This window comes from Vespa crabro, chromosome 18 (assembly GCF_910589235.1).
Source record: "Vespa crabro chromosome 18, iyVesCrab1.2, whole genome shotgun sequence".
NCBI lineage: Eukaryota > Metazoa > Arthropoda > Insecta > Hymenoptera > Vespidae > Vespa > Vespa crabro.
The window spans coordinates 2,866,086-2,887,157 of NC_060972.1; the positions used below are offsets into that span (position 1 = coordinate 2,866,086).

The 21,072-nt window shown below is 28.7% G+C and overlaps 2 protein-coding genes across 8 annotated transcripts; both read right to left on the reverse strand.

Moving 5' to 3' along the window:
• Positions 1 to 5,485: 5,485 nt before the first annotated feature.
• Positions 5,486 to 12,178, reverse strand: LOC124430392 (eukaryotic initiation factor 4A-I). Of its 2 annotated transcripts, XR_006943753.1 has the most exons (8): positions 12,056 to 12,178; positions 10,663 to 10,780; positions 10,365 to 10,512; positions 10,163 to 10,272; positions 9,708 to 9,983; positions 8,594 to 9,045; positions 7,984 to 8,182; positions 5,486 to 5,755 (listed from the first exon to the last, which is right to left on the reverse strand). XR_006943753.1 is itself a non-coding variant. In XM_046976886.1 (7 exons), exons 1-7 carry the CDS (start codon positions 12,076 to 12,078, stop codon positions 8,038 to 8,040), a joined length of 1,272 nt encoding a protein of 423 aa, XP_046832842.1. In that variant the 5' UTR covers positions 12,079 to 12,178; the 3' UTR covers positions 6,869 to 8,037. The 2 variants fall into 2 exon arrangements, 1 of the variants encoding a protein (XP_046832842.1); XM_046976886.1 differs by lacking the exon at positions 5,486 to 5,755 and having other exon boundaries at positions 6,869 to 8,182.
• A 1,527-nt stretch (positions 12,179 to 13,705) lies between these two features.
• LOC124430391 (protein PFC0760c) lies at positions 13,706 to 16,965 on the reverse strand. 6 transcript variants are annotated; one of them, XM_046976882.1, is made up of 5 exons: positions 16,904 to 16,963; positions 16,483 to 16,717; positions 15,616 to 15,802; positions 15,131 to 15,312; positions 13,707 to 15,026 (listed from the first exon to the last, which is right to left on the reverse strand). In XM_046976882.1, exons 3-5 carry the CDS (start codon positions 15,787 to 15,789, stop codon positions 13,763 to 13,765), a joined length of 1,620 nt encoding a protein of 539 aa, XP_046832838.1. In that variant the 5' UTR covers positions 15,790 to 15,802; positions 16,483 to 16,717; positions 16,904 to 16,963; the 3' UTR covers positions 13,707 to 13,762. The 6 variants fall into 6 exon arrangements, with proteins under 6 accessions (XP_046832840.1, XP_046832838.1, XP_046832841.1 ...); XM_046976885.1 differs by lacking the exon at positions 15,616 to 15,802 and having other exon boundaries at positions 16,904 to 16,965; XM_046976883.1 differs by lacking the exon at positions 16,904 to 16,963 and having other exon boundaries at positions 16,483 to 16,737.
• Positions 16,966 to 21,072: the final 4,107 nt, after the last annotated feature.

A 21,072-nucleotide genomic window follows, 5' to 3' on the forward strand; every position in this document is an offset into this window, starting at 1 on the left:
ATGATTCTATCATCTACCCCTCTAAACCAAATCCCTCTTTTCCTCTCCATCCTTCTTTTATTTTCCGTCTTCTGTTTGCCTTCCTTCTATCTACTTTTCTCGGCTGACTGGTCATAGACTTGGTACATAATACACATATATATATATATATATATATATATATATATATATATACATATACATCATACATACAAACATACATAAATCGGGGTCCATAGCGCGCAAAGAGACTTCTTTCTGCAACGCCGACCCAGACTCGTGAGTCTCGTAGCCGCGTTATTTCCGAGCTGGAAATGTGAGGTTGAACAAGAGAGAGAGAAAGATAGAGATCCGGCTTTACGTATCCCAACTTCTCTTTTTCTCTCTCTCTCTCTCTCTCTCTCTCTTTCTCTTTCTATATATTGCGTAGCCTCTTGTTCTTGTTCTTGTTCTTGTTCTTTGTATTGCTCTCTTACTTTCCATGGTGGCTGATCTTCGAAAAACTGTACTTCTTGTCCACCCGTTATATGTCGCACCGACCGGTCTACTATATACGGGCCTGCGGGCCTTTTCGACGACGAACTGCAAAAAAAAGAAAAAAAAACAAAAAAGGAATGAATAAAAAAAGACAGATACATAGATAGAGAGAGAGAGAGAGAGAGAGAGAGAGAGAGAGAAAGAGAGAGGGAGAAAGAGAGAGAGAGAAACGATTATTTTTTTAGAAACCAAACTTCCACTTCGAAGTGGGATGATAAAAAATCAAACAAATGTTACAGGGAAATTTACTTTTGAATAACTAATCAAAATATTTCGTTTACCGTGCTTTCTTGTTTTTTTTTCCTTTTCCCATTCTCCCCGAGCTCCGAGGCCCAATCACTATCCCTCGTAGAGATTAAAGAAATTGTGTGAACTCTCTTGCTTTATCCTCAAGATTAAACTTATCTCTTTGATTTATTTTTATTAATATTCTTTTTCTTTCCCGTTTCTTTTTTTTCTTTTCTTTTCTTTTTTTTTTTTTCCTTTTCTTTTCTTTCGTTCGTTGCAACGAGTTCTCTTAAGATTTGCCAATTAGTAGTTTTGCATAAGATTAAGTTCAATTTATTTAATCATATTTTGTTTTTATATATGTATATATATAACTCTCTCTCTCTCTCTATATATATATACTCTAGATATCCTTAGATCATTCTTATTCAATCAATTATCCTGTTTGTATGTCGTAAGTCAAGAGATTGATACATGTATAGCTAGATAAAATTTCAGTTGTCTCTATGGAAGCTTTTGACGCAATATATTTACAACACAGCTGTTCTTTCGCCGCGTGCGAAGAAGGATAAAAGAAAAAAAAAAAGAAAAAATAACAAAGATAAAAAGAAAAAAAAATTTATGCAATGCCAAACATTATTGAATAATAAAATAATATAAAAATATATTGAAATAATGAATGTCTCTATCATTAATTACAATAAGAACATTCAGATATAGATCTGATATATTTTATCGAGTCTTGACCTACTATTATGGTGTTATACTTGATCTAATTCCATTCTCTTTACTGATACTACTATAATGTATTTACTGATCTTGACTCTCTCGATATATATATATATATATATATACATACGTACCTTCTTCATATCCTAAATTATAAATATTTATTTATATAAAGGTAATATAATTTTCAATTTTTCTCTATTGAAATGATTTATTTTAAAATTGTTTAATGAAAAGGATCTAATTTGCCTAGATAATTGCTGATAAGAAGAAAAAGAAGAAGAAGAAGAAAAAAGAAAAGAAAGAAAGAACAAACAATATCCAATGATTACGTTTGCCATTGCAAAAGTTGCATCTACATGGTATTGCACCTACGACATATCGTCCTTTGAATAATAACTGGAGAACAAAAAAAAAAAAAAAGAAAATAAATAAATAAATAACATTTATTAATACTACGTTAATATCTAATACATTTTTATTCCTTAAATTGGTACATTTGTTTTTATTTTTTTTTATTTTCTTTTTTTTTTTTTTTTTGCTTTCTATAATATCGCGATAATGGAAATGATTTTCTTACTTAAATAAAACTCGGTTACGTACTACAGTAGACACCTGTTGTTTCAAACTCAATGAAGTTCGTACGTTAGGTGGGGGAGAGAAACCGTTCTGTATGGAAGCAAGTTGTGATTCCTCAGCAGTGGTTGGTACATACACAAGACGTAAAGGTAGAGAGAAGGAAGAGGTAAGGTATCATAGATAGATGTCGACCCGAGGACCTACATTCACCATCATCACAAGAGATGTCTGGAATGCCGTGGACACGTATGTACACATATATACATACAGAATATATACCTATCTATATATATATATATATGCTACATATACATTGATACCTATATATGCACGTGTTCACTACTTAAAGAAGTATTTAACTCAAATACTAACGCGCCCATCTTCATTTTCTTAAGACTGTTCACTATCTTTTATTCGAAGCGTGTGTGACTTCAGCGACAGCTATGGACAAAATATGAACTACGAATACAAGCGGGGAATGCTAATCCCCCCACCACCATGCGGTATATAAGTTTATACTGGTTATTCCCCTCTCACGCATTAATAACAATCGGTCTCGTGTGTTGGTTAGAATAAGTAGTGTTATTAGTAGAACTGAACTCATACTTTTCATTCATTTCATACGTATAGCTTTCTTTGATTATAGCCCGTGTCTCGCAATGATTCGTGCTAGTAACAATGTTGATACGCATTTGTTTTAAACTATGATAAATGCATAGAAAATAAATAAATATTATTGACATATATAGAGTATATAAAATCTAATGTAGACATTATTCCAAAATTTTTCTTCTTGTTAAAAATATTCAAAACAATATTTACAACATCAATAAGAACAGTAATTATTCTCAATAAATTTTGATGAACAATCTCTTATTTTAAGGAGAAAGATTTAATTTACTTTAATAATTTAAAAAAAAAAAAAGAAAAAAGAAAGCTTTTATATTTATATACAAACTATTTTCGAACAAAAACAAAATACCGATCCTTGATGTACGATTGTTTTCAAAGAAAATAAATCTTTTTCAAAAATCGATAGATTAAAACTTTTTTTTAGATTTAAAATGAAACTTAGTTTGTCAAAATCGGTCAAGAATTACGTCTGTTCTCCTTGATGGCGTAAACCATTGAAAAAGTAGGGGTAGTGAACAGCCTTAAGGTAATCGTGCCGGAGTACAGTCATCGACAGACTTAGTGCTTCTCGTTTTCGAATTCCATCGTTCAGAGATTCCATTGGAGAAAATAATCCTTTCCACATCCAAATTTTCTCCTAAATCTATCCTCCGTTTCCATTGGAGGGATATATATTAAGAGAGATTAATGAAAAAAGAAAAAAAGCAACGAACAAATAAACAAATAGAAAAAGAAACGAATCATCATCGTCGTCATCATCATCATCATCATCATCATCAACATCATCGTCGTCGTTATTATCATCATCTTGAAAATAAAGAGTAAAGATGGAAAGTGGTAGATTCCGTCGTTCTTAGTGAGACTAAATATGGTCGTCTCTAACTTAAGAAATGTAGGTCTCTCTCTCTCTCTCTCTCTTTCTCTCATTCACTCACTCTTTTACACAGGTAGAAATTCTGTGTAAAAATTTTACAAGATCGCTAACTCAAAATATTAATGACTAAGACGTTTGTAAAGTTCTTAAAAAAAAAAAAAAAAAAGAAAGAAAAAAAAAAGAAAAAAAGAAAAAAAAAGGAGGTAAAAATATTTTCAATTCAAATTTCCTACGTTTACATTTACTGGGAATAAATAATTGTTAACATTTAACGAGAGAAAAAAAACATGTTTAGTAATGATCGAATTAATTAAAAATGATTACGGTCGAATGAGATTTTATTATACATTTGGAAATTAATTGCATTTGCTTTTTTTTTTTTTTTTTTAATGCGATATGTTTATAACGTTTCCGTATCTTTTTTATAATGAATAACATATGCTTGCAGCATTTTTATTATCTTATTTCATTAAAAATATTATCAGTAATAACGTAATGAATTCTTTTAATACGTCTATTTACGTACCTTTTTCATTTTCTGTTCCTTCTTTTTTTCCTTTCTTTCTTTTATAAACTCGTGACCCTTCAGCTTCGGAAGTTGTGGAGATAAAATTAAAATCGACGAATTTACAGGAGGCTCTTTAATTATAATAAATGAAAACTTTAGAATTCGAATAATTATCAATTATACGATGATCTGAATGTGATTTTGATTATTATTTGTAATATATGTATTTAAAATCGATTTAATTGTTATTAAAACAATATTAAAATTTATCTTATATATAATACTAATTTATGTTCCAATATTGAAATAATATATATCTATAGATTTTTCAAAATACACTTTCATAATTTGTGTGAAAATTATCTGATCTTTATTAGACATGATTTTTGCGAACAAAGAAATTTTGCTTCTCAAAACTTTGGAAACAATTTCGTGTACAAAAAAAGAAAAAAAAGAAAAAAAGAAAAGAACAAAATCTTTTTTCCTTGAAATGGGCATTTTTTTTTTTTAAATAAAATTGGACAAATATTCTTATCATGATAATTCATGGCGTAACTTTGCAAACGCATACGAAGAGAATCCTCTTAATACTTAATACTTTTAAAGCACCATTGATTTCATCCAATGAACGAGTTCAGAAAGCTGAACGTTCATCACGAGCGTTCATTGTATTCCGGAAGTATTTAAAAATAATAGATGTTTATCTAACAATAACGTTCGCCCATTAATTTTTACGCAAAAACAAAAAAAAAAACAAAATATATATATACATTGTAATAGGCTGTAATATTTAAAAAAATATTTCTCTCTTTTTTTTTTTTGACACGTCTGTTTTCATTTATTTAAAATCATATCATATCTTATAGTTTAAACTCTATATTATTATTATTATTATTATTATTATTATTATTATTATTATTATTATTATTATTATTATTATTATTATTATTACTACAAGCATATGCAAGAAGACATACATTTTACTGATAATTTCTCGTTCGAAATATATTTGTGATAATATTTAAAAGTATATATAATTATAATTATATATAATATATATATATATACACGTTAGTATATATATATATATATATATATATATATATATATACTGTAAAATTACGGGAAACCACTTACGACGACGTACTTACAATAGCTTGTAATAAATTTTCGCTTATGTTCTTTTTTTTTTATGATATAGGGGAAGAATTATTTATATTTAATTAGAGATTATTATTTTTTTCTTTTCTCTCTTTCTCTCTCTCTCTCTCTCTCTCTCTCTCTCTCTCTCTCTCTCTACAAAGGTATTAATTATATAAATAAGTTCTCACACATTTAAATTCTCTCTCTCTCTCTCTCTCTCTCGCTCTTTTTCTTTTTCTATTACTCTCTTCACGAAACGTACAAACAAGCACGAATGAAGATTTGCACAGTATTTTATTGACAAAAATATAAAATAATCAGTGAAAGTTGGATTCTCCTACATCATTTAAAAAAATTGAATAATGTAAGCGTATAAACAATAAAACGAAGTAAGTGTATATACTGTTGTGTTAAGACCCCACACAAAAAGGGGGGGTAGGAGTTTTGAAAGGTAATCGATTATGCAACTTCTATATTGAATCAGGAAATCTGGTCTTTATTTCCAAAAATATCTCACCCACTTCTGGAACTCAGCCCAAAACTGCCTGTAAATACAAAATAAAACCTGTGAGAACTTCCCCCTGTGATCAATGATAATGAAAATTTTACATTTCCGTCACACGATGATCTACACGAAACAATCCTTTCCCTTTCTTTCTCTCTCTTTCTTTTTTTTTTCTTTTTTTTTCTTTTTGACAAGACAAACTACTAATCTTTGTCAAATAATACATATTTTTACATTTTATAATTCTTGTCTTTCTATTTTCTTTTTCTTTTTTTCTTTCGTCTATTTTTGGTAATACGATACGAATCTCTAATCACAACATATCACATTACATTGAGGAGAATTGTTAATTTTAAACAATAGATAATATATACTCATGAAGAAAATACAAAGGAAATAATTATACTTGGTTCGCATAAATATGTTTATATCTTCGTTCGACGCTCATTAATCTTATCTATATATATATATATATATATATATATATATATATATATATTAATTATATATATATATATATATATATATATATATATATTAATTATATATATATATATATATATATATATATATATTAATTATATATATATATATAATAAATTAATCTGAATGCCACACGCAAGATTATTTTCATTAAAAGTTTTTACGTTTTCTCCTAAATATTTACGTAGAATCTACGATCGTAATATTAATTGTTACATAGGGTGTGTTGTACCTCGACCCAATTGCATCAGCACACGTTGATCAATCATGAGAAAATAATACATTCGGAATCATATGACGAGTCCCCTCTTTTTTAAAGAATCAGATTTATTTTTCAAATCAGCATAAAACTTAATACAATAAATAATATTACAAATAGTGTAATGCATTCGCGTAATAGAGTGTGTAGTAGTATGCCTCCCGACGCAAATGGGTCTCTAAAATGTTTTATCCGCTATGAAAGAGATAGATTTTCACAGTATGCGCAGTTGTGTCCATTCAGGGTTGTCATTGTAAGCTTGTAAATACTTTGTTAACTAAAGTCAATAGTAAAGAAGAGAAAAAAGAAATATATATATAATATATATATATATTCACATACACACACACGTATATATATATATATATATATATACATATATATATATATATGTAGTAATAAAGACCACGATTAAAAGGTCAAACATTTTATTGTATATGTAGTATGCACCTGGGTTTATTTGGATATACAAAAATTCATACCATCTAAACTTTTGAATTTACATCTCCTGCGACAACGCTTGTGATTAAAATACCCCTTCCAATACCCAACTAAACCTCTACTTAAACAAACAAGTTGTAATCGCGGTGATCGAAGCATCGATGAAAGACCGTCGACGACGGAATGAACTTTACAGGTAGAAAATGCTCGATTAGAGACGGACGAGATAAAAATCTTTAGAAGAAACTTAAAAATATTGACAATGATCAGAACTATGGTGCAATAAGTCCATGGATGCATTTGAATAATGCAAAATCTTGACCTGTCACAATGATATGTAAAATGCAAGCACATCGTGCCTGTCGCTCTATAGTGATGATAGGTATTTTAAGTAATACCATTAACGTAATATGAATACTAGTATAGTAAAAGTTATAACAGTCGAAAAATTAAGTTTTCGTAGAGTGATAGCGATAGTACTGCTTTTGGTATAGTAGTAGTAGTAGTAGTAGTAGTAGTAGTAGTAGTAGTAGTAGTAGTAGTAGAGTAGTAATAGCAGCAGAGAGTAGCAGAGTTAAAACAGTAGTAATAGTAGCAGAGAAATAGCAATAGTAGTAGTAACAGTCGTAGTAGTAGTAGTAGTAGTAGTAGTGTAGTAGTAGTATAGTAGTAGTAGTAGTAATATAATAGTAATGATAATGGTAATGAGCGTAATGGGTATATAGCGGTGAATGGTGGTGTTGCTAGTGTTTAGTGTTAGTTTTGTAGTGTGACTGGAATAATGTAGTGTGTTGGTAATAATGGGATGTGGTAATGGCGTTGGAGTAGTGATAGTGTATGGGGTGTAATTGTTTAATGGCAGTAATAATAGTATTAAAATGGTATACTAATAGTATTCTTAGTACAATAGATAATTATTCTTGTATACCTATTCTCATAATCTGCTATTATCAAATGAAATTAAGATGACAACCTCAGAATATTTTGGTAAATCACGTTTACATAAGCAATACAGTTCACCAACTCACTCTGTGTATACTCACACACCATGAGAGATCAGATGAGAGCTCCTTATTTTCACTTACTTTTTATTTTTTTTTTTTTTTCGTATTATAATGATTTTTAGCCAATGGACGTGCTTAGATTAAATCAGCGACGTTCAATGGCATCTCATCTATGTGGGTGTTGTAGAATTGCTCTATATCTTTCAGAGTTCGCTTATCGTCCTCTGTAACGAAATTAACGGCTACTCCTTTACGGCCGAAACGACCACCGCGACCAATTCTGTAACAGGTTGAGAAGTTATAGCTTTGTAAATAAAAATTACTCTCTAAAAACGATAAAAACAACAAAGAAAAAAAAACTCCACTTATTGCTTTCTATTAAAAATTATAAAAAAAAAAAAAAAAAAAAAAAAAAAAATTAAAAAAAAAATTAAAAATGTAACTGCAAATCTTCTCATTATTTATCTGAAAGATAATTTTCATAGATGTATATCGATAGATAAGTTATCATTAAACAAAGAGCGAGAATCGGTTATCGAGCGATTGCGTTTAAATAATAAGATAGTATAGAGTTTAATATATACATAAAAAAAAAAAAAAAAAAAAAAAAAAATTAAATTATTAAATTGCATATTTCATTTGGGACATATAAAAATATTATAATATACGACGATAGAATATTATTTTTTACCTGTGAATGTAATTTTCTCTATTGGAAGGTAAATCATAGTTGATTACAAGAGACACTTGTTGTACATCGATACCACGTGCCAATAAATCAGTTGTAATAAGAACACGAGATGAACCAGTTCGAAACTGTCTCATAATAAGATCTCTTTCTTTTTGATCCATATCTCCATGCATCGCAGAAACCGTGAAATCACGGTGATGCATATTATCCGTCAACCAATCGACCTTACGCCGTGTGTTACAAAAGATAACAGCCTGAGTAATACTCAGTGTATCGTATAGATCACATAAGGTCTCCAATTTCCATTCTTCACGTTCAACGAAAACGAAGAATTGTTTAATACCCTCCAACGTCAATTCTTCTTTCTTCACCAAGATTCGAACTGGATTTCGCATAAAACATTTGGATACATCCAATACGTCTGCTGGCATTGTAGCAGATAATAATATAACCTGGAAGAAAAAAAAAAAAAAAAAAAAGAAATGAATAATTTTTTTCTTGTTTTTTTTTCTTTTCTTTTTTTTTTTTTAAGCATAAATTTATAAATGTACACGCATCAAATATATACCCCAAGTATATGTGCGTTATCATTTTTAGATTATATATACTTTTGAGAAAGCATTATATATATATATTTGTCATTTGGATGAGACACTGCGACATCATACGTGACATATGCAAGATTAGTAAAATGTTGGAAAATCATGTTACTTTTTGATACGTATAGATATATATATATATATGAATTATTATAATTCATATTTTTGTATAGGGCGTTTTAATCATATTTGAAATGAAATTAATAATACCACGTTATTATTCCTAATATTTAAGTTATATCAATGTAATAGAAAGATCTCAAAGAAGAAATGAAATGTATCAAAAATCTTTACGATGTACCCCTATCCAAGATACCACTAATATAACGCACCTGTATTTTATAATACATTTATAAACTTGACTATAATAATGTATGGCTATACTGCAACTTTTCGTCTTGTATGATTTGTTGACTTGTCCAAAAGACATTTTCTAATAATTGAAATAAAGTCAACAATTAGAAGACTATATTTATATAACTCTGGTCTTGGTTGCGAACAACGTTTGAACGTACCTGCACTTCTTGGGGTAATAACTTGAATACATCATGAATTTGATCTTTAAAACCACGCGAGAGCATCTCATCTGCTTCATCCAGAACAAACAGTTTAATGCTACCAGCCCTCAATGCTCGTCGACTGATCATATCATAAACTCTGCCTGGTGTACCGACGACTACATGGACGCCTTGATCCAATTTTCTCATATCTTCGCGTACATTGGTGCCGCCAATACATGCGTGACATTCTGCATGCATAAAATCTCCCAAAGCGATAACAACTTTTTGAATCTATAGAAAGAGAGAGAGAGAGAGAAAGAGAGAAAAAGAGAGAAAAAATAAATAACAATCATTACATATTGTTTTACATTATATTTTATATATAAAATATTTTTTCTTTTATTTATTCTTTTTCTTTATTAATTGAAAAAAAAAAAAATATATATATATATATATATATGCGAACTCACTTGTTGTGCAAGTTCTCGAGTTGGAGCCAATATCAATGCCTGACACTCTTTAATATTTGTATCGATTTGTTGAAGAATAGATATAGAGAACGTAGCAGTTTTTCCAGTTCCTATAGATCATAATTTAAAATTTTTTTCTTATTATTAACAATCTGTTAATATAATCTTAAACAAATTTTTATACAACGAATATATATTTTACCTGACTGGGCTTGAGCAATAACATCGTGTCCCCTAATACATGGTAGGATGGCACGTTGTTGTATAGCGGATGGTTTTTCAAAGCCATAAGCATAAATACCACGCAAAAGTTCTTCTTTAAGGTTCATTTCATCGAAATTGTCCACAACCTAATTAATATAGAATTATATAATGTATTTATAAATCTCTATAATGTTTTTTTTTTTTGTTTCCTTTTTACATAAAACAGCCTTATATGTACTGATTGTAGTACTTTTCTATATCCATTAATTTATATATAATACAATGATAAAACTTACAACTTCCCAGTTAGATTCAATGATCCCATCGGGCTCCATGCCTGGAGGCCCATTATATGCAGGTGGTTCACTTTCGCTGGGTCCATTTTTGGAGTCTCCTGACCATTGTTCATCGTTCCTACAATTTAAATACAATTAACAGCTTGTAGATATAATAATGAACTATGATATAAGTCATGTTAACATCAATTGATATAATTATTATTGTCAGGATATAATTCAATAAGAGAAATCATTGTTGGTACTAAATAATTGAAAAAAAAAAAGAAAAAAGAAAAGAAAAGAACGTATGTAGAAAACAAATGGTCAAATTAATCAAGTATTATCTAAGTAAATATATTTTGATACAAATAACACATCTTATATATCAATAATATTTGATATTCTTAAAATATTCTCTCAATAACAAAGGCATAAAATTACAAAATGTTTCTCATATATATTTCCTCAAGAAAAAAAAAAAAAGAGAGAGAGAGAGAGAGAGAGAAAAAAAGAGATATTGATTATGAAGTATCTGTAATACAAATTGAAAATGATCCATTTAAAAAGTGATATATAATATATAATGTAAGAAAAGAAGAAAAAAAGAAAAAAAAGAATCTATATGCATTCCTAATTATAAAAAAAAGAAAAAAAAAAAAAAAAAAGAGCTGACCTACTGAGAATAAAGAAGACAATGTAATATGTAAATTCAATGTAATTTTTTAGAATATAAATGAAAAATCATATGTAAAAAAGAAAATGGAAAAGAAAAACAAATATTTGATGATCACTTGATGGCTGCTGCTGCACTGACAGTGACTCACGCGTACGTATGACTAAGGAATGGTCGACATTTTATCACAACTCACGCAAACTCAAATCGTTTCATTTTTGTACTCAATGAATAACCTAAATCGAATAAATAATCGTATCCTTATCGTACGGCATTAGATCAAAATATAAATTTTCTTACGTAAAGCCGATAAAAAATTAATGAATAAAACTAATAATGAGTTTTGTACACGTCGTGCGGCACGCGGAAATTTTCTAAGAAAAATCACGACCATTCGGATATAACGAAAATTCGTCGATAGATATCCCATCGAATATTTATGTAGTTATACGAAACGATCGTATCGTATTTGGCATTAGAAGAACGAAATCGATGAATAGGAAAAATACGAGTTAATATTGCAAACAATGTGACAAAAACGAATGCACGCCATGTTGTCAGTCTCGTGGCTCTCGTGCATTCGTCGTTTGCCGCACTATTTTTCGTAAATGTAATCCGAACGAATGCCGTTCTATCGTCTATACCACGAGATCGACAATAATTCGTAATAAAGGAAGATTTTCTATGGTAGAAAATTTCTTATGATTAACGCGATTATATATGAAAAATCGAACTTACCTTCGTTCAGATGTATGCGACATGTTCCACTCACGGTAGGTCGACGGAAAGGACGAGTTCCTATTGCGTCACAAGGAATATTCTTGTGAACGCCGCACAATGGCGCTGCGAACGGTTCAAAGAAAATTGACAAATTTTTACAATAACACCTAAACGTTTTAACACTTGTATTATGATCTAAGTTTTTTTTCTAACTATTAATTTCCTTCTATTCCGTATGTATTTATTCTTCCGTGTCTCGATGATTTTTCATATTATTTTTCTTCTACGGCGGACACTGCGCGCAGAGGGGAAGTTACGTCGATTACCCAGCGTACCTAGCGCCAATTTCGGAAGATGTCTGTTTGGTGCGAACAGTGAAACAAGATCATACAAATATGTATGTTTATTCTTTAAAAATTTTTTTTTCTTTTTTTTCCCTTCTTTTTTCTTTTTTTTTTTTTTCCCAATCAACTTTTATCAATCAACGTTTCTATCAATTTAATATTATCCATTAATATTTGTCCGTGAGATAGGTTATTTGGTTAACTTTAGATTTGTCTTTTTCTTTTCTTTTTTTTCTTTTTTTTTTTTTTTTTTTTTTTTTAATTTTTACTTTCATACGACGACCGTCGCGCCTTAATATCAATTTAAATACAAGAATAACTAAATTACGATACTGCAAATGTTATTTTCATTTTAATCGAATTCACAGTCTGTTTCTTCCAATTAATTTAAAAGGTAATCACGTTTATTAATATACGTTTATTAATATACGTCATTTAATATACGAAATAATCGAATTTTTAAAAAAAGTTTATAATAGTATATTATGTTTGAAATTATTTACTTTTGTTCATTTTAATGTTAACTAAAATTCTTTTTCTTTTATAACATTATATCATCTTTCAATTTAAAATATTTGATATATTAATTGTAACAATCGATGAATGAATATTTAAAAAGACATTCTTAATCTTAATTCTTTATTTATTTGTACATATTGGATTTTTGTTATATCACTTTGCAAAAGTATATAACATTTTCCTTCATGAATATCAAATATAATAATTAACAATATAATAATGATATATTTGATGATTTAACATTTGAAAATCTTTAACATCTTTTTATACAACCATTGAAATGAAAAAATACTTCCTCTCTTTCACACAACTTTAGGCAAACATCTATTGCACTGATATGGTAATTCGCTGTTACTTATACACACTTTATTGCAAGACTATATTATTTATAAAAATATGTCCAATTTTCCTATGTATATGATTATATATACATATATATATGTATATATATATGTGTGTGTGTATGTGTGTGTACAATAATGTACATAAATCAAATTTTTGATATAAAATAGTTATAACACAATATAGAGTATTGTGAGTATTTAGATTTTTGCATTATGTACAAACACCTATCACATAGTCCTGCACATTCCATATTTTACATATTTTAAATATTTAGATTTACATATATATATATATATATATATATATGTATGTATTAATAATCAAATATATATTCTCTAATCATATTTTTAACGTTTTCTATATATGATACATTATTATAGATTTATTTTCAGTCAACAATATCTTATATATAATATCTAAATCATAAAATATATAATCTATATAATATAATCTATGATCATCTCCATTTTCAAATTAAATATATATATATATAACTGTAATGCATTTTTATAAATCTTTACATAAATGCACAACCGAGTATAAAGAATAATACTGCGATTGGAAAAATAACATACACACCCATTCGTGGGTGACAAACTGATATTAATAAACTAATCTCATCTGGATCAAGATCTATACCATCTTTAGTTGGTATTTCCACGATTACTCTATCAGGTGACATTAGATCTAATGAAAACGAGCACTCTGTTTGATTTATACAAGACTTAGTAACATTTTCATATTGAAAAGTTGGTTTATAGATATCAAATAGTGCATGTATATCGTTTGAAACAAAATCATTATCACTATAAAAAATATAATAATAATATCCATCCTCTACAACATCATGTTTCGTTTCCATATGTTTTCCATTAACTAAATAATCAACATTAATACATTTATCAGAAGGTTCAAATTCTTTTGTCAAAAGAATTGATCCTTCATAACAATTAAATAAACCATTTTCAAAACTGGATACAGATGATGCTTCATCAGAATTAATTGTATTTTTATCAGCATTTCCACCATGCTTGATACCTTGATCAAGTAATGAAGGTGGTTTCATAAGTTCTTGATTTCTCTTTACTCTAACATTAACTAACTTATTTTCTAATTTTTCATCTAAATCATTTTCTAGACTGTCATTATCATCATGTTCCATATTTAATTCCATTTTCAGCCTTTCAATTACATTTTTATGATTTACCATTTGTTTTTGATTATTAATATTCATTTTTGAATCTTTCCTTCTTATACTTTCACTTTCCTCCTGTATAATAGTTGATTTCCTTTTTAATTCTTTTTCTTCTTTCAACTTTCTCACTTGTTCATTAAATGTTTTATTAAACCATCGTTTAGATCTAATTTTTTCAATAAATTCATGATCCTCCGTTTCTTCCAACGTTACAGGTACTTCCATTGTATCATTTTGAGTTTCTTTCATATTATTAACTAAAAAATTATTCAAATGCATAGATTTATTTATAGCTGCCAAAAATTTCTCCCGATTAATGTCATTGAGATTATCTATCGTTTGTTCATTGTATGTATCATTAGAACTTTGTTTTGTATTATCTTTTTTTATAGGATCGTTAATTTCCTGATTCATGTCTTCAACAGAATTGATTTCTTTCATATGCGTTTCGAATGTAATTTTAACTTGATCCGCATCTGGTAGGAACATATCCGTTATACGTTCTTTGTTTTCATTTTGCTCCAATATCTCACAAGTACGTAAATTACGTTCACCTTTAACAACTAAAATAGAAGCTCCTTGGAACCTAAATAACGATAATATTTTGTATGAGAATAACCATAATATATCTCATTATGAATATTGTTTAAATATCATCAAAATTTATTATAGTTCTAATTATATATTTACCTTGAGCATACAGAAAGTAGTACTGTAGCACCTTTGAGCAGATAAAATCCCCAATATTCGAATGTATCATCTGGTAAATTCATACTCTTCTTTAAACGTATATGTTTTTTATATGTTGCTATTTCAGGTCTATGTGACATTTGGAACGCATTAAATGTTGCATTCATTTGTAAAGTATGTTCCTAATAACAATACAAAAGGAATATAAAATTAAGGGTATACTTTGTTTATTAACAAAAAGAAGAAAAAAAAAAAAACAGAAAAGAAAAAAACAGAAAAGAAAAAAAAAGAAAAAGAAAATTAATTTCATCAAAGTATATTAACGTGCTAGGATATATAAAAGGTATATATATATATATATATATATATATATATATATATATATATATATATTAATTGTTACAGATATAATACAAAGGGTTTCATAAAGTACATGCAAAAGAAAAATATAAAAGTCCGAATCTTAGATGCAACATAGTTCTTACAGAACAAAATATTGTTGATATTCCATCATTGACCTCCAAAATATCAGACTCTGTAACAGCGTATGCTACATTAGCATAAAAACTGTGTCGCAGATAGAGAGGGATTAGAATAAGCATCGATGGTAGTACGGTTGTCAGTGTACAAAAAACTAATACTCTTTTGATACCATGCATTTTTGTATTGGGCCTACAAATATCAAAGATACAATTAAACAAAATTAGTATCTAAAGTTGTCATTGTGTTAGAAAAATTCTTTCTATCTTAAAAAGGAAGAAGATAAACGAAAAAGAAAAAAAAAAGAAAGAAAGAAAGAAAGAAAACCCCGCCCCAAAAAAAAAGAAAAAGAAGAAAAAAGAATTAGACAAATAAATATAAATGTTAATAAATTGTACATATGCGCAAATACGCTGCATGCACGTGATCGTATCTATGTATACAGACACACACACACACACACACACACACATATATGTGTATTTATGTTATTACAATATAATTTACACATGTAAACGCATATGTACATAAACATAAAGTGACATTTATATATATATATATATACACATATATATATATATGTATATATATAAATATATATATATATGTACATTTAGTAAATTTATAACACACTACCGTATTTATTAACACAAATTTGTAATTGGAAGAAAAAACAGTTTTTTTAATAGTTATTAAAAACGTAATGTTATTTGAGAGAGAATTATTTCTTTGTGGAAACATGTGTGCGATGCTTTACACACACAGTAATTGACTGTTGTACGTTAATAGCATGCGCAAGAAAAAGGCACCGATTAATGACTGCGAATGTTTGTAAATGTAAACAATATATGTACATTCTTTCGAAAACATACTTTTCTTCTTATATAGCTACAGTGACTGGTAAATTCTCCTTCCACTCATCATTTTATCACATTTAAAACGTATTATTTCTGAATCGTTATTGGATGACATCTTATCTCTCCGTGTCATGATATTGACTAAAAAAATATTTAAGCAATTGACCATATATGCATTTCACTTATCTCTTCTTCTCTATGCATTGAATGTGCATTATAAAGAGATGACCTTGCTTGATGCTTTCTAAATCTGTACATTTATAAGAGTGTATAATATTCATATTAGTATAGAGTTAAAAATATTTTATTTTTCTTTTTTAATATTATTAAGTATTTATATATTATCTATAAAAATTCTCACTCTTTTTCTCTCTCTTTATAAATATATATATATATATATAAACATAATTCAGAAAGTTTTATTATATATACATACGTATAATAAGATAGTGTATGAAATTAATCATATAATTAATAGATTTTCTCTTTCTTTTTTTTTTTTTTTTTTTTTTTTTTTTTTAAATAATTACGCTGATATAATGTTAAACATATTTAAGTTAGCATGTACAATTAAGTAATATTGATATCAATAATTATATTTTATTATTAAGAATTAAAAGATAACAAGCATGCATTTTATTTGCACAATTGGTCATGAACTAATCATATAATATGTTCGACCGCCATAATTGAGATTTCGACCGCCATCTAGTAGCAGAAGATATGAACTAGTTTTAAGAACTTTGCTTAAGCGATAAACTGCATTCGTATACTACACATATATACACAGTATATATATATATATATATATATATATATGCATCTAAATTATTTGAAATCTTTTAACGCTAGATGACACTAGAAGACATAATGATAGATCAGTTTTGGTATCACATGTATATATATATATATATATAAAAAATATTCTTTATTAATATATACGTATATAATAATTATTTATATATAAATTTATAAAGGTTCTTTTATTTATTATATGTATTATTAAATCATTGTATTAGATGAATCGATAAAATTCAATTAACAAAATTTCATGAATTATTTTATACATATATTTGATTTTAAACAATATTTGTATTAAACATTAATATAATTGAAATGTATTACAAAAGTTCGAAATGAAAATATAAAATTTCCTAATATTCTGATAAAATGAATGTGGCAGATGCGATAGATCAAAGAATAAAATTCTTTTATCGATAGAAGATATAAAGATCCATCGATCCTTCCTAGGACTGCTTTAAATATCGCGTGCCGTAGAATAAATTGTCCAGAAATTTTAAAGCCATGCTGCGTGGGATTAGACGATACAATAGGCTACCCAGTTACAAATCACCAGGTACCAGTTACCAGTTATATCGCCTCTGTCACTTAACTTATGGTTTAAAGCTCAGCCATAAAACGTCACAAAAGGATATTTAAGAATATCAAATTATTTTTACTTATGAAATCGATTTATCGATGATATTTATTACAACTTCATTTTCTCGATAAATACACGTTGCATAAAGATCATGTATTTGTCTTTTTTTTTTCTTTTTGTTTTTTTTTACAGTATACATATATACCTTGAAATGTAAGTATTTACGAGGATCGATTAAAACGATCTATGTAATTATATCGAGTATTAATTATACGAAATTTTCAACAATGATAAAATTATTTCAAACTCATAAAACTAACTTAAAGTTAAATACTTTATATTTTATAATTATATAACTTTTTATTGATATTAAGAATGAACAAAGTACTGACAAATATGTCGCATATAAATGTAGATATGACATATATGTTAACGACAACAATCGAATTTTCGAGCTTTTTTTTTACTTTACGAGTGATTTCGTATGAAAAAAAGGAGAAAGGAAAATGCTTTTTTCTTTCCTCTTTCTTTCTTCTTTTGAAATAAAAAGAAAAGGAAAGAGAGAGGAAAAAAAGAAAAGAGAAAAAAGAAAAGCTATATTATAAAAGTAAAGAAAACGTGACACACAGAAAGCGTGAATTTTATAAACCGACCGCTAGAGTGGATTTGTAAGCGCGTGTAAGAAGTAGCATTAGTGTTGAAAATTTTCTGTGAAATCACGTATTCGATTCCGCGGACAAACGGGAGCAGGTCGGGTCCGATGGGGTATTAAAGGCTCTAAAAAAAAGTGTAGGAGGAGAGGAGGGCAAGAAGGAGAGGGCGGAAGAGGTCGAAGGAGACAACAAGGAGAAGAGAAACTCTCTCTCTCTCTCTCTCTCTCTCTCTTTTAGATCCCAGTGAACATAAATGTACCGTAGCCCCATACATCACGAGCAGTCTTCCTTTACCTCCTCTTTTCAGGAAGCAATACAATGCTGCTACTACTGCTCTCCACCATTATAGAAGGTGATCCGAGCGTGTGCTTCAATGCATTGGTGCATTGGACACGAACTTGCTATTGTGTCGGTGATTTCGAAACGAGAGAGAAAGAGTGAGAGAGAGAGAGAGAGAGAGAGAGAGAGGGAAGAAAAGGAAAAATCGTCGTTTTAACGAAAGGAATCTTTTACCGAGGTCTTCATTAGAAGAACCTATCGTATGTGTAAAATATTATTTTTTTGCTGCGTGTTGTTACTCTTGATAAAGAAAGATAGAGATAAAGAAGGATACTAATTGATTTTTTTTCATTTCTCTTTATGTTTGTCTCTTTCTTTTTTTTTTTTTTTTTTTTTTTTTTTTTAATATACACACGCGTCTATCCGAGATTGTGACTACGATGTTTCACTTTGACGGGTATATTTGTCACGTGGAAAGTTATTTCGTTAGATAGGTATTTTCGTTAGATATAATATATTAGGTATCGCAGTCAAGGATGAAAAATTCGATTTACCATGGTAACCCAAAATTTTTCAATGCTGAAAGGTCAGAAATTATCCATGCCGACAAATATTATTTTCACGCATCTTTCGTATCGCATACCGAGAAGAATTTCAACTGAACCGTTCGAGATTTCCCGTGATATTTTACTATTTCGATTAGGATGTTGTCCCTCTTGAAAAAAAGATAAGGAGTATTGTAATATACAATGAATGATGCGATTTATCATGGTATATAAAGAAAAGATCCTTCTAATCGTTTGAATGGAATAAGGATATTTTTTCCAAGACGACAAATATAGATTATATTCTTTGATCTTTACGGTACAGTTTATCGAGATTAAAAGAGATTCTCAATGATATTTAATTTTACATTATAAATTTCCTAGTCATTAATTTACTTTTAACTTTATTATTATTATTATTATATTAATTACTTTTAATTTTACATTAAAAGTTTCGTTGTCAAGGATGAAAAATTCGATTTACCATGGTAAAAGAAAAATGAAAAATCTCGAGAAAAAAGGAAAAGAGAAAGAAATAGAATATTCTTGAGAGAAAAAAAAGGAGAGAAAAGAAAAAAAATAGAATTTTTCAATTGTCGAAATCATCGATAATTTTTTCAAAATTAACAAATATTATTATTATTATTATTATTATTATTATTATTATTATTATAATTTTCTCGTTTTTTCCTTTAGCATACAGATATATAGAGACGAATATATAGGAGAGTACGTTCGTTTATCCATTTTTTTGGCGTAATTTAAGATCGAATCGGTTGGAAAACTTGGGATAAATTTTTTTTCCTTTCTCTTTTCTTTCCTTCTTCCTTTCTTTTTTTTTTTTTTTTCTTGTAGGCGTAACGCTTCTTTCGACGCCTCTCTCTCCCTTTCTTTCTTTCTTTCTTTTTTTTTTTTTCTTTATTATCAATTCTCCTCGTTTCCCTTTTTCCAATTTTCACGGTGGATTGCGGATTGTGGATCGTGTCCGATGTATTTATCCTTTAAGGACACGACGTACATTGGTACGTTTAATTCTTGCGGTTTAATATAATTTCTCTTAGAACGTTATCATCGTTGTTGTTGCCATCTTCTTCTGGCAACTTGTTCGTATTTCTTTTTCTTTAAGGTTGTCGACCGACGCCACTCTTCCCTTTCCTCCCTCCTCCTCTCCCTCACTTCCAGCTTACCACCCTACTTCCCATTCCCTTCCCTCATTCCATCCCTCACCTCCCCTTTTAAATCTTCTACCATTAAGGTTTCCTCTCTTCTCGCGCGTAAGCGACGAGCGACGTAATTAGCACCAGTTCAATCCTTTGTGTTATTCACGGAGCGTCGAGAACAAGATGATTACCGGCTCTCTCTCTCTCTCTCTTTTTCTCTCTCTCTCTCTCTCTTTCTCTCTCTTTCTCTCTCTTTCTTTCTTTCTCTTTCTCGCGCTCTCTATGGGGCCTTTGCCAGGCGTTGCCAGCCTGTTCGAAAATGAAAAATCGTGCCAACCCACCCCTCCCGTTTCTTTGGGTATCTGCCTTTTGTCCTTTGAGAAGACCGAACTCGCTCAGACCTAGGCCCCCTACGAACGCGTTTCTTCTTTCTATAGTAAAATATATCGTTCCTTGTTATTTCCACTTTCTACGAGAAGAATTTAACTAGAATTTGAAAAGGTGATATATATATATATATATATATTCTTTATATTCTTTCTTGATGAATTAGTAACGTCGTATATTAAAAATATATCTATAGATAG

Coding starts and splice junctions, on each gene's coding strand:
- LOC124430391 (XM_046976880.1), bottom strand. Junction 15,313..15,615: donor TATCAACAATATTTTGTTCT/GTAAGAACTATG, acceptor TATTGTTATTAG/GAACATACTTTACAAATGAA. Junction 15,027..15,130: donor CTACTTTCTGTATGCTCAAG/GTAAATATATAA, acceptor ATCGTTATTTAG/GTTCCAAGGAGCTTCTATTT.
- LOC124430392 (XM_046976886.1), bottom strand. CDS start 12,078: ATGTCGCATACATCTGAACGAAG. Junction 10,781..12,055: donor TCGCATACATCTGAACGAAG/GTAAGTTCGATT, acceptor TTTAAATTGTAG/GAACGATGAACAATGGTCAG. Junction 9,046..9,707: donor TATTACCCCAAGAAGTGCAG/GTACGTTCAAAC, acceptor TTTTTCTTCCAG/GTTATATTATTATCTGCTAC.